At 39.0% G+C, this 15043-nt stretch overlaps 1 protein-coding gene across 3 annotated transcripts in view; it reads right to left on the minus strand.

Moving 5' to 3' along the window:
* Positions 1–15043, minus strand: part of gmds (GDP-mannose 4,6-dehydratase) — a 661071-nt gene that overhangs the window by 69332 nt on the left and 576696 nt on the right. For all 3 annotated transcript variants that reach the window (XM_069909806.1, XM_069909795.1, XM_069909784.1), the window contains exon 10: positions 470–566. In XM_069909806.1, coding sequence (XP_069765907.1) covers positions 470–566 — 97 coding nt within the window. The remainder of the gene's footprint in view (positions 1–469; positions 567–15043) is intronic.

The raw sequence follows: 15043 nt of genomic DNA on the forward strand, positions 1-15043 counted from the left end.
AGATCCTGCTGATTGGGAGTCGACTCTCAGCCAATAATTGCTGAGGCTGATTTTTGCTACTTGTTTAGGTTTGTCAAAAAGTATTAAAATCATAGATTAACTAATAAACCACTTTAGGAAAGTAAATGAATAAATGCAAAAAAAAGAACTAAAATTAAAACCCGAGAGGAAATGATTTCAACAATTAAAAATACAGTAGAATTAAACACAAAATGCCACATAAGCGTTAAATCATGAAGAATAATCAGGCAAGAGTAAACCATAATGTAATACTTTTCATCAATGACAAAAAAAGTGAAGGTGTATAACTGACTGTGGAAATGCAGCTAACACCACCTGCTGACCTCTAGCATTTTTGGAACAGAATTGCAATTTCAGATGATTTAGCAAGAAAGACCAGAAACATTTAGTTGATTCAATTCATGCTAACAAAACCATGTTTTCTTCATTCATTTTTGAATGTACTTACCACTTCAGTAGGTCTGTAGTACTTGGGATCCACTTTTATATGAACTTGATTCGTTTCCTTACACCTGCCCACTTCATTTTTACCTTGACCTTCCCATCTAGAGAAAGAAGTAGGCACTGTTTTAACTATAAAAATACTTATTCAAAACATATTGTGACATTTCTTATGTGCACGTGGACAAACTGATATAATTTTTCAACATGGATTCGGAGCAGATCTCTGGCAAGGTGGTGGAAAAAGGAGCATTCAGTAAAAGGCAGGATTATTAAAATGTCTCAAGAGAATGCAATTGATTGGTGAAACTGATATATGAAAGAATGGATCAATTCAAATTGCTGGTTCTCTTGCCAGAAATTGTTACTTTGTTATTTATGTTAATAAAAGTGTAGTTTAAAAAAAATTGTATATTTAAATATTTAACCACAAACATTTTATGAGAGTGCAGATTCTCAGGCATAATGTATGAAGTTACTCTGCTATTAGACTAGAAAATGTTTCTCAAAATAATCTGTTCATGTATTGTCCAAATGCATGACTTTAATATTAACAAGCATAACTGACAATGCTATCCGAATACAATTTAACAGAAGAAAAAAAAAATTGCCCGTGTAGAATGTATTTCACAATCTGAGCATGCATCAATTAAAATCATAGCTAATGAAGTACATCTTAAGGCCGATCACTGCTCTAAATAAGGGTAAATAATGTGCATCTGAAGATTTAAAAAAACAGCAATATGTTAAATTATTATATTCTAACTTAAGTTAAAATTACTGTTCCAATCAAAGATATTAAGATCATAAGACATAGGAGCAGAAATAGGCTTTTCAGATGATTGAGTCTGCTTCGTCATTCAATCATGAGCTGATCCATTTTCCCACTCGCCCCACTGACTGGCCTTCTCTCCATAACCTTTGATGCCCTGGCTAATCAAGAACCTATCAATCTCTCCCTTAAATATACCCAACGCCTTGGCCTCTGCAATCGCCTGTGGCAACAAATTCCATAGATTCACCACCCTCTGGCTAAAGAAATTCCTCTGCATCTCTGTCCTAAGTGGACGCACTTCAATCCTGGACTCTCCCACAGATAATCTTTCTACATCTACTCTGTGAATGTCTTTCAACATTTGAAATGTTTCAATGAGATACCCTCCAACCACCCCCCCCCCCACAACTTATTCTCCTAAATTCCAATGAGTACAGGCAAAAGGTGTCAAATACTCCTCATCTGATAACACTTTCACTCCTGGAATCATTCTTGTGAACCTCCTCTGAACTCTCTCCAATATCAGTTTTCTGAAATGAGGAACCCAAAACTGCTCACTGTACTCTTATTGAGGTCTCACCAGTACCTTATAACACCTCAACATCATTTACTTGCTCTTATACAGGTACACAATCCTTTATCCGGACATCTAAAATCCGGAAAGCTCCAAAAAATTGCATTTTTTCCCATTGCTGGTACAGTGAAAGGAGAGAGAGACTGTAGCGCAAGTAGGTTGGGCGGGGGGTGGAGGGTGGGGGAGAGATGGCAGCGTAACGCGGGTGGGTGAGGGGGGAGAGAGACGGCAGCATGACTTGGGTGGGCAAGGGGGGGGAGAGAGACAGCAGCGCATCTCAGGCGGGTAGGGGGGAAAGATGGCAGCACAATGTGGGGGAGAGATGGCAGTGTGACTCAGGAGGACAAGGGGGGAGAGAGGCGGCAGCGCAACTCGGGTGGGCGGGGGAGGGAGAAGCGGCAGCATGACTCGGGCGGCGGGGAGGGAGAGATGGCAGCGTGACTCGGGCGGGTGAGGGGGGAGAGAGCAGCGCGATTTGGGTGGGCGAGGGGGAGAGAGACGGCAGCGTGACTCGGGTGGGCGGGGGAGGGAGAGGCGGCAGCATGACTCGGGCGGCGGGGAGGGAGAGATGGCAACGTGACTCGGGCGGGTGAGGGGGAGAGAGCAGCGCGACTTGGGTGGGCGAGGGGGAGAGAGACGGCAGTGTGACTCGGGTGGGCGGACAGCAGTGCGACTGGAATGGGGTGGATACGGCTGCACAATTTGGGTGGGCTTAAATCTGGGGCAGCTGGCTTTTGTTCTGAAATCCGGAAAAAATCCAAAATTCGGAACACACTGTCCCCCAAGAGTTCTGGATAAAGGATTGTATACCTGCATTCTATTCCTCTTGAAATGAATACCAGCATTTGCATTTGTCTTGTTCACTCCTGGCTCAGCCTGAAAGTTTATGTTCAGAATACCCTTTTTAAAAAAAAAATTAAAAGATCTTTAAAAAAACATACAGTCCAATAACAAAAAGAAATCAATTTTGTATAAGTATAAAAAAGAAAACAAAAACCCCACCCCACCCACCCACCCCATCAGCCAGCTCTCTTAAGAAGAGCCAACGATATGAATAAAAAGAAAAACAGAAAATATTTACAATAAAGCAAAGTATATCTCAATGCATTTACTCCAAGTAAGGAGACCACTTATTAACAAAAAAATAATAATTGTCATGCAAGTTGTATGTAATTCTTTTCCATAATAATACAAGCTTTCAATTCATTATGCCAGCATACTATATTAATCTCTATATTATCTTTAATAATACAGCTACACATTTTTGTGCTACAGACAACACTAAGTGCACAAATGCAATTTGAAACTTATCCAACCCTAATCCCCTCAAAGAGACCATATCACCCAATTAAAAAATCAATGGGTCTAATGGTAATTTAATGTTATACAATTTTTCCAAAACTAACCTAATTCCTTCCCAAAATGGTTGTACTTTAACACAAGACCAAAAAGCATGTAAAAAAGTTCCAGTACATAAACCACATCTAAAACAAGAATCCGAATTACGAAAACCATATTTTTTCAATTTCTCCGGAGTTAAATATAACTGATGTAGAAAATTATAATTAACCATTCCGTATCTTGCATTCTTCAATTTAGTTACACTATCATAACACATATCCTCCCAATTATCTTCCGGAAAAAATATATGTTAAATAATTTTCCCATTTAAGCCTAGATTTCTCCCATTCCAGTTTATCTATACTATCTTGTAACACTTGATACATAACTGAAATATAACCCTTTTTTGGTATAGAGGAAATAAAAGATTCAAATTTTGTCAATATAGGTAAATTAATCTCTTTACCATAATTATCTTTTACCAAAGCTCTAAGTTGGTAGTACTCAAACAAAGAATTTACGTATCAAATCATTCCCTCAATTGATTAAAAGAAAGAAACTGTCCTTCCTCAAAACAATCCTGCATTATTTTTATACCCTTAGAATCCCAACCCTTTAAATGATTATTAAACATTGAAAAGGGAATAAGCTAGTTATTATATAATGGAGTTAAAATTGATAATTTATCTTTTGATCCTAAAACCATATTTCTTTTACTCCAGACCTTTAACAAATGTTTTAATACTGGCATATTACACTCCCACAGCAAATTCATATTCCATCGAAATATAAATTGATGTACCTCAACTTCAGAAATACAAGCCATCTCCACTGTTGCCCAACTTGGGGGTTGATCCAAGTCCACCAATCTACTAACAAATTTCAACTGAGCTGGTTCGTAAAAGTTTTGAAAATGAAGTAACTGAAATCCACCTAATGCATATTTTCATGAGAGTCTATACAATGCTACTCGAGGTAATTTACCTTTCCATAAAAACTCCCTCACCACTTTATTTAAATCCTGAAAAAAAACCTTTTGAAAGGAAACACGGTATCGACTGAAACAAATATTGAATTTGAGGAAAAATATTCATTTTAATACAATTTACCCAACCAATTAAGGTTAATGGAAGATCTTTCCATTTAATTAAGTCCACTTTAATCCTTTTTAATAAAGGAACATAATTTAATTTATATTAAGATTGATAATCAGCATTTACAATTACTCCTAAATATTTAATTTTATCTGACCATTTTAATTTTATATTTTTATATTCTGAATAATCACCTTCTCCAACTGGCAAGATTTCACTCTAATCCCAATTAACTTTATATCCATATAGCTCTCCAAATTGCAATAGACATTCTTGCAACTGTGACAATGACTGTTTTGGTTCTGTCAAATATATCAACACATCGTCTGCAAATAAATTAATCTTATATTCATCACCCATAACCCTCATCCCTCTTATCTTATCATTCTGTCTTATTGTCTGAGTTAACGGTTCAATAGTGACAATGGACAACCTTGTTAAGTCAAATGTGTCAATTTAAATGGCAAAGAAACTTGACCAATTGTAACCACCCTAGCAATTGGGTTTATATATAAAGCTTTAACTCAATCAATAATAAAAGGGCCAAATTTAAACTTCTCTAACACCTTAAATTAAAAAATCCCATTCAACCCTATCAAAGGCTTTTTCCGCATCCAACGCTGCTTTTGATATGCATTGATGAATGTTATCAACCAAAGAATATTATCTGACACATTCCTATTCTTGATAAAACCTGTTTGATTAATATGTATCAACTTAGGTAAGTACTTCATAAAAGATTTTTATAAAATTCCACAGAGAATCCATCATCCCCTGGTGACTTTCCATTTGGCATCTCCTGTATAGCTTCCTTAATCTCAAAATCTGTAAACAGAGATTCCAATTCCATAACATCTTCCTCCCCTAATACCGGTAATGTTAATTTGGATAAATAAGATTCAATAAAACCATTGTCCTGCTTCCCCTCAGAAGTATATAATTTTTGATAAAATGAATAAAACTGGTCATTAATTTCCTGAGGTTTGTAGAAAACTATTGAATTCTTATTAACAGTATAAATAGTCCGTAATACCTGTTCCGTTTTTAATTGCCATGCAAGTACCTTATGTGCCCTTTCGCCCAATTCATAATAACGCTGTTTAGATCGATTAATTAAATGCTCAAATTGATAAGTTTGTAATGTATTATAACATAATTATAATACAACTTTTTTTTATCTTCTGTCACATCTTTCTGAAAATCTTTCTCTAACACAGCATTTTATTTCTCCAATGCTAAACTTTCTGCCATATATTGTTTCTTAACTTTCGTAGTATAACTAATAATCTGCCCTCTCAAATAAGCTTTCAAAGCAACCCATAGTACAAAATAACTATCTACAGAATTAACATTCTCAGCCAAAAACAAAGTAATCTGTTCTTTAACAAAAGTAACAAAATCTGGTTTTTTTTCAATAACATTGTATTAAACCTCCATCTGTAAGACAAATGTACCACTTCCGAACTTACACAAGAAAAGAGCATAAAGAATGATCTGATATAACCCTACTTTTATATTCAGCCTATAATACTCTATCCTGTAAATGTGCCGATACCCAAAAAAAATCTATTTTGGAAAATGAATCATGTTGAGATGAATAAAAAGGGAAATCTTTCTCCGTAGGATTAACTCTTCTCTAAATATCCACCAAATTTAAATCTTTCATCAAGGCCCAAATTTGTATTGCCATCTTTGATTTCCTTATACTTTTCAGAGATCTATCCAATAAAGGATCCAAAACACAATTAAAATCTCCACCGACTAGAATATTTTCATTAGTTTTATTTAACAACCAAAAAGTTTCTGTAATAAGCTGTTCATCATCTATATTAGGTGCATAAACATTAAGCAAAGTCAAAGATTCAGCAAAAACTTTACAGTTCACCCTCAAAGCTCTCCCAGCATTTCCTTCCAATGATTCTAATTCAAATGGAAAACTTTTATGAATTAAAATCGCTACGTCTCTCACCTTAGAATTAAATGAATAAGAAAACACATGATCAACCCACTCTCTCTTCAATTTCAAGTGTTCTTTTTCAGTCAAATGTGTTTCTTGCAAAAAAAGCAATATCAACTTTCTTTTTTTTATATAGGCCAATACTCGCTTCCGCTTAATTGGATTATTCAACCCCTGAACATTAAAGGTTGCAAATTTCAAATTAGACATTCCTACAAACTAATAATATATTCACACACTACAAAATATCGCTCCCCTTATAAATCCTTAAAATCGTAAATCTTCCCCCTATAAAATGTCAAATTGAAAAAAATAAAGAAAAAATCACCACTAAAAAAAACCACCCAAAGGTAGTAACGCTCTAAAAATCTGGGTGTGGTAAAGCCCACTAGTGGCAGATGACTTTCAAAGATTTCAGTGCCATCCAAACTCCCCCCCCCCTCCCAGCCAGACTTATATACATTGTTTAATCAAATATAGTAAGTATATTCAACCCAGTGATTCCAGCCCCAATGATTGTTCTGGGTCTTCAATATCAAGAAGATTTTGTGTCAATTCTTCTTTCTTTCCATGCTTCCCATTCTTCCCATTCCCATTTCCATTTGCCCTTCTTTTAGGTGACAACAATGAAGACCGACTACTCCCTCACAAATCTGGCAATGAATTAGCAAAAATTAATGCATCGTGATCATTTTCAAAAAATTGGGATAGAAAATTTCTGTAAAAAACTTTCAACACCGCAGGATAACGAAAAGCAAATTTATAACCCTTCCCCCACAATACTTCTTTAGTTGAATTAAATTCTCGACGTCGTCTAACAATTTCTTGACTCAAGTCCGCATAAAAGAATACTCTATTATTTCGAGTCATCATTGGAGATTGACGTTGTCGGGCCTTCTGCACCCCAGTCGTAATATCATTTCTCTATCTTGGTATTTCAAACAATGAATTAAAACCGCCCGTGGTGACTGTCCTGGAAACGACTTCTTCCTTAATGCTCTATGTGCTTGATCCAACTCCAGACCTTCCAGAAAAAACTCCTTGCCCAACACCTCAGGGATCCATTTCTTAAAATTTTTTATTGGATCAGAACCTTCAATATCTTCTGGAAGACCCACTATTTTTACATTATTCCTCCGACTTTGATTTTCCAATGAATCAATCTTCTTCAATAATTGCTTTTTCTGAATCCCCCAGTCCACAAAAGAATCCTGCACTTTTTACATTTTTTCCCTATTACGTTCCACTTGATTTTTACATTCAAAAAAAGCTGCTTCAATTTTTTTGAAATTATCTTTTACAGTGTCTACTGATTTTATACATCTATTAACATCACTTTTAACTACAGTCATATCTTGCTTCATATTTGTCATTTCTTCACACATAGTACTCATTTTAGTTTTCACTCCCAAAAATCCTTGAGTCATCTGCTTTGACATAGTCTCCATTTGGTAAGCAATCCCTTCCAAAACAGTAAACACAGAGTCCAGTCCAGATTCAATCACCTCCCTTTGAGGCCTACCTTCTCTAGACTCAGCCCCTATTTCTTCCTATGTACATTCCAGTAAAGTTAAATCCTCTTCTTCTTCAACCACAACTGGTCCTTTTCCGGTGCTGCTGCGGGTCTGGACACCCGATGATGGCACACCGACCTCATCAGGCCGCCGTCGCTCAGTTTGCCCCACAGCCCACACCTTTTCCAGTAATTCATGCACCCTCGGAGCACCTCGCATGCCTGGCAGAACCACTGATCGCACAGGTGTGTCCTCCGACGCTAGACTGCGTGCCCCCGGACCACTAGGCAACATCGCGGGCTCGAAGGCTCCTCTCTCGGCTGGACCAACCGCACGCCTAACTTCACGGGTGCGTGAGTCAGCACCAGCCGAGCTTGTCATCGAGCCGGCGCCACCTTGTGGATGCAGGATTGGCGCCGGTGTAATACTTAGCTGTGCAGGAGCCCTCTGAGGCCTGGGGGTCCCATCGACTACTCCGTGGTTTCAACCTCAATCCTTCAACACTTTTATAAGTAATTTCTTCTGTAATTGAGCTTTTGACTTTTTCACATTGGTAGCTATTGCAATCCTCTGTAAATACTACTTTTAACTACTTTTATAAATTTTAAAATTGAGTATTTAAAAAGCTAGCTGGGGGAAGGTGGAATTGCACGTCTGTCTTCTACGCCATCTTGCCACGCCCCCTCCCCCCCACCCCGCACATTTAGAATATCCAGTATGAGGACTCCCAGATCCCTTTCTTTGCATCAGGGAATTTTCAGTTTTATCTCCATTTAGTCAATAGTCCGTCCATTTACTTCTTCTCCCATGGTGCATGACAGAACACATTCTGACATTGTATTTTATTTACCACTTCTCTGCCCATTTTCAGAATCGAAGTGCTTCTGCAGCCTCTCTGTTTCCTCAACACTATCTGCTCCTCCACTGGCCTTTGTATGATCTGCAAACTTGGCCACAAATCTATTCATTCCAGAATTCAAATAATTGATATAGAAACATAAAAACAAGTGCCGTAACACTGACCCCTGTGGAACACTACACACAACTGGCAGCCAGCTAGAATATGATCTTTGCATTCTGACTCTGCTTCTTGCCAATTAACCATTGGCCTATTTACATTGGTATGTTTCCTGTTATACCATGGGCTCCCATCTTGTCAACTGGCCTCATGTGCAGCACGTTGTCAAAGCCCTTCTGAAAATCCAAATACACAACTTCCACCGCACCGCCTGCTTGTCACTTCAAAGTATTCCAATAGGTGTGTCAAGCAAGATTTTCCCTCAAGGAAACCATGCCGGCTTTGGCCTATCTTATCTTGTGCCTCCAAGTGCCCTGTATCCTCATCCTTGATGATCAACTCCAACATCTTCCCAACCACTGATGTCAGGCTAATTAGTCTATCATTTCCTTTCTGCAGCCTCCCTCCCTTCTTGAATTTACATTGTGATTTGCTAGTCCTCTGGGCCCATGCCAGAATCTATTGATTCCTGAAAGATCCTCACCAAAGCCTCCACAATCTCTATAGCTACATCCCTCAGAACCTGGGACCATGATGTCATGCCTCATCTGATCTCTGACAATGGATCTCTCCCAGTACATGAACAATCAGTGAGGCTTGGATTACAAGCACAGTTCTCTGGAATGGGGCTTACAATCACATATTTCCAACTAAGAGCTAAATACATTATCACTGAGCTACTTATCTGACCCATGTAGCTACTTGGTGAATATTATTTTCCAAAAACCTTCCATTTTGAAACTAGGTAAAACTCTGTTATAGACACGAGCTCCTCTTGTCCATGAAATATGCCTCCTGCTTCCTCACCCTCATTGGCCTTAAATTGCTGGCTACACAATGTCCCATTCTCATTCCATGTTGTTGTGAACACTTCTTCTTTCTTGGATACAGTCTCCACTTGAAATCTACCATAAATGAACCTCAGATGGTATCCTTTATGGCCAATTCTAAATCACTTTGGCCAGCTGAAAGCAAAGGTAGGCTTTGTGCCGATTCTGGAGTTCACCAGTCCAACATCAACATCCACTGAAATAAACTTTTTTTTGCAGATCTTTATCTTTTCAGTGCTTAGGCCAATAAAATTAATGGAGCTCATTTGAGTGTGAAATGGACAATCAAGAGTTTTATTTAAGGAATATGTCCTCTTACATCTGATACCATTATCAGGGAAAAATTCAACCCTCTCATAATTTTAAGAAGTTACCACTCAGCCTCCTTGGCTCCAGGAAAAAAACAAGCTGCACCTATGCAGGAAATCTCCTAGTGACTCTCCACTACACTACCTCCAGCACAATCATGGCCTTCCCATAGGTATGATGACCAGAACCGCACAAAATGCTCCATCTTCAACCTAAACAACTTTTTGTAAAGATGGAACATGACATCCCAAATCTTATATTTTTTGCAATGACCTACAAATGTAAGCATGCCCAGTGCCTTCTTAATCACCTCAAATTGTAATTCATAGAATTTAGAACAATCCACAACTTAATCAGGTATTTCGGCCCATCTTATCAGTCACACTATTTCCTGCTTCGTCTCATTGACGTTCCTGGACCATAGCTCTCCATGCCACTTTTATCCAAGTAAAGTAAAAGTTCAAAAGTCTGGATGCCAGAAATCTGGACCACCCAAGAATCTGGACTCTCAAACCTTTTAAATTTTGGGAGCTTTTGGGTGCAAACATATGTGCATGCATAAGCGCCACAGATGCACAACGGCAACAAATGACCACGCTTAATACAGTTAATCTTATCACAAAGTTATTCACGTGTCTGCCTGTCCCGCATCGGACTTGTCAGCTACGAACGAGCCTGGAGCTGACGTGAACATTACCCCTCCATAAATCTTCGTCCGTGAAGCCAAGCCAAAGAAAACAGAAAGAATTTTTAAGCATAATTTCAAGCATTTCACACTTTCTTTGTAGTGAAAAATTTTATGTTTACATTTTTGTCAAGTGGTGACTATATTATTCTTTAAAACTGCTTGGTCTGAAGAATGAAGAATGCAGTATTTGCTAATGAATAAAATATCAAAATATACCTGTTCATCTCTTTATTATTCTTCCATAAATTTGAATTTTAAAAGTACTGGCAGAAAATCTGGAAAATCCAAAAATCCAGACCGACCCAATTCCCAAAAAGTCTGGATTTTAGGACTTTTACTGTACCTATCCAAATATCTCTTCTATGTTTATTTTATGTAACTCTATGAATTCTCCCCTCATTCTCTGACACTTCAGAGAATAAATTCTCAACCTTTCACTTAAAGTTAGCTCCTCAAGACCCAGCAATATCCTTGTAAATTTTCTCTGAATTCTTTCATTTTATTGATGTCTTTCCTGCAGTTAAGTGATCAAAACAGCACACAACACTTCTATAGGTGCTGTGAGACCTGTTGAGTTCCTCCAATATTTTAGTGTTTTAACTACAATCACATCTGTAGACTTTTGTGTTTCACACAATATCCACATGTGGCTTCACCATGTATTATACAACTTCAACATAACACCCCTACTCTTGTACACAATACTTTGTTTTATGAAAGCCAATATGTCAACACCTCTCTTTACAAACATATTTACTTCTGTCACCACTTTGAAGGAATTATGTATCTGTACTTCCAGATCTCTCTGTTCTATGACACTGCTGTATCCCACCATTTACCTTCATATCAGGGTTGTGGCATGGACTCCAGCATAGTTTGGGGGCAGTGGCATAGCTAGAGGAGGAGTAGGGGGTGCGGTTGTTCCCCCAAGCACATTCTTAAAAAGTGGCATCTTTTCAACAACTTTTTAACTCTTTAGTTCCCTTGTGCATTAAAGTCAAACCTCATTTAAATTTTTTTTTTAACTTTATCACATGGCCTTCGAAGAACTCTCTGGATTCATTCATTACTTTACTCAACCAACCTCCCAGTGCTCGGAACGGTGTACTCAGTCTCCTGGCCACTGGCAGCCTGGCATCTGGTGAACAAAAACTGTGATGCCATTGCCTCCTCTCTGAAGCTGGATGATCCAATAGAACTTCATCTTTTTCATGTCACAAGTCACAACCCCAGAGATAGGTAAGTTGCATACATAATGACACTATTACTGAAACATGAAATTAATGAATGTAGAATACAACTATGTATATCATAGTTAGGTAATTAAATATTTCACATATAAGAGAAATGAGCATGCATTTACAAGCCAAAAAACTTTGGCACCTGTAGCCTAGCCTATGCACGTTCCTTGCTCCTCGACTGTGGGTGTAATCATCATTTCCCCAACTTTTGGTTCTGTAGTCATAGTTTTTTTTTCTGATAAAGAATACCATGGAGAAAAACACTAAGAAGAATAAACATTTTGCTTACCAAATTTCATTTGTTCAATGAAAGAACTGTCCTGGCTGGACTTCTAACAGTGGAAAGGAAAGAGATAGAGAAAAATAGGATGATTCTAACCCATATATTTGATGCAGTTCTCTATTTTGAAAAAAAATTTGCATTCCATGGTCATCGTGAGTATCAAGGTTTAGGTTCCACAAGTACAAATGAAGGTAATTCTTTGGAACTTATGAAGGTGTTTGCCAAATCATTATTCTGCACGTAATCTCTTAATGTTTTAGCAGTCTTTTTTTGACTATTTTAATTTTCATTTTTCATAAATACATTATACACATCAAATGTTTTTAACAGATTTTGAATGTTAAGAATGCCTTTCTCAACATTTGTCATTTAAATGTAAATTTAGTTTCAATGTTTTAAACAATCTTTCATTTTGTTTTGGATGTATAATGAAGTTTGCCAGAGTGCTCTTTACTTTAGTCACAGGAAGGGCAAAACAATGTATCTTGTATCTCACTTAGCGCAATGCTCCAGGAACTCTGCCAGATGTTATCTAGGTTACGGAAACTTTAGGCATTTAGGCACTTTTGAACAATGGTTTGAATTTAGCAAGGTGATGGTGCTAACAATCCAAGGAAAGCTGCCATAAAGATTTAGCAATTGGGGATTTCATCTTTCTTGACAGTCAGTGTACTTGGCTGGGAAATCTCAAGGGCTCAGCAGCAATTAATTTAAAAAAAAAATAATTTTAGACATACAGCACGGCAACAGGCCGCTTTGGCTCATGAGTCTGTGCCGCCCAATTTACACCTAATTAACCTACACCCCTGGAATGTTTCAAATAGTTGAAGGAAACCAGAGCCCTCAGGGAAAACCCATGCAGACACGGGGAGAGTGTAAAAAACTCCTTACAGACAGTGCGGGATTCGAAACCCAGTACCGATCACTGGCCCTGTAAAGGTGTTCCACTAACCACTACACCAACCGTGCCACCAATGTATTCTTTCTCAGGCTAATAATATTTCACTGAAAGCAGAGCTAAAAATTTCTGACATTTAAATAGGATTAAGCTCTCCATTGCAGGCAAAATCTTCGCTAGGATTCTACTAAATAGAATAATACCTAGTGTCGCCGAGAATATTCTCCCAGAATCACAGTGCGGCTTTCGCGCAAACAGAGGAACTACTGACATGGTCTTTGCCCTCAGACAGATCCAAGAAAAGTGCAGAGAACAAAACAAAGGACTCTACATCACCTTTGTTGACCTCACCAAAGCCTTCGACACCGTGAGCAGGAAAGGGCTTTGGCAAATACTAGAGCGCATCGGATGTCCCCCAAAGTTCCTCAACATGATTATCCAACTGCACGAAAACCAACAAGGTCGGGTCAGATACAGCAATGAGCTCTCTGAACCCTTCTCCATTAACAATGGCGTGAAGCAAGGCTGTGTTCTCGCACCAACCCTCTTTTCAATCTTCTTCAGCATGATGCTGAACCAAGCCATGAAAGACCCCAACAATGAAGACGCTGTTTACATCCGGTACCGCACGGATGGCAGTCTCTTCAATCTGAGGCGCCTGCAAGCTCACACCAAGACACAAGAGAAACTTGTCCGTGAACTACTCTTTGCAGATGATGCCGCTTTAGTTGCCCATTCAGAGCCAGCTCTTCAGCGCTTGACGTCCTGCTTTGCGGAAACTGCCAAAATGTTTGGCCTGGAAGTCAGCCTGAAGAAAACTGAGGTCCTCCATCAGCCAGCTCCCCACCATGACTACCAGCCCCCCCACATCTCCATCGGGCACACAAAGCTCCAAACGGTCAACCAGTTTACCTATCTCGGCTGCACCATTTCATCAGATGCAAGGATCGACAATGAGATAGACAACAGACTCGCCAAGGCAAATAGCGCCTTTGGAAGACTACACAAAAGAGTCTGGAAAAACAACCAACTGAAAAACCTCACAAAGATAAGCGTATACAGAGCCGTTGTCATACCCACACTCCTGTTCGGCTCCGAATCATGGGTCCTCTACCGCCACCACCTACGGCTCCTAGAACGCTTCCACCAGCGTTGTCTCCGCTCCATCCTCAATATCCATTGGAGCGCTTTCATCCCTAACGTCGAAGTACTCGAGATGGCAGAGGTCGACAGCATCGAGTCCACGCTGCTGAAGATCCAGCTGCGCTGGATGGGTCACGTCTCCAGAATGGAGGACCATCGCCTTCCCAAGATCGTGTTATATGGCGAGCTCTCCACTGGCCACCGTGACAGAGGTGCACCAAAGAAAAGGTACAAGGACTGCCTAAAGAAATCTCTTGGTGCCTGCCACATTGACCACCGCCAGTGGGCTGATAACGCCTCAAACCGTGCATCTTGGCGCCTCACAGTTTGGCGGGCAGCAACCTCCTTTGAAGAAGACCGCAGAGCCCACCTCACTGACAAAAGGCAAAGGAGGAAAAACCCAACACCCAACCCCAACCAACCAATTTTCCCCTGCAACCGCTGCAACCGTGTCTGCCTGTCCCGCATCGGACTTGTCAGCCACAAACGAGCCTGCAGCTGACGTGGACTTTTTACCCCCTCCATAAATCTTCGTCCGCGAAGCCAAGCCAAAGAAGAAGCTGAAAATTGAAATACCATAAATATACTTTTTCAATAACTTGTTGATGGCACAATATCGAGGGCCGAAGGGGCTGTACTGTGCTGTAGAGTTCTATGTCATATGTTAAAATATATATTTTATCATGTATGGAACTTCAAAAATCATTAGATGCGAATGAACAATTATTTTTCAAGATCTTTGGTTCTGCAGCTCTAAGTATGGCTTAAGACGTATAACATCTCACACTAGAAACACATAATCAGCATCAAAACTTCTGGATGTCTACATTAAACTACACATTTGCATTTACCGGATATTGTTGCCAGATTATCCTGAATGTAATGGTGAAAGCTAATATGTTCATTGTTATTTCTT

This window comes from Narcine bancroftii, chromosome 1 (genome assembly GCF_036971445.1).
Source record: "Narcine bancroftii isolate sNarBan1 chromosome 1, sNarBan1.hap1, whole genome shotgun sequence".
NCBI classification, from domain to species: domain Eukaryota; kingdom Metazoa; phylum Chordata; class Chondrichthyes; order Torpediniformes; family Narcinidae; genus Narcine; species Narcine bancroftii.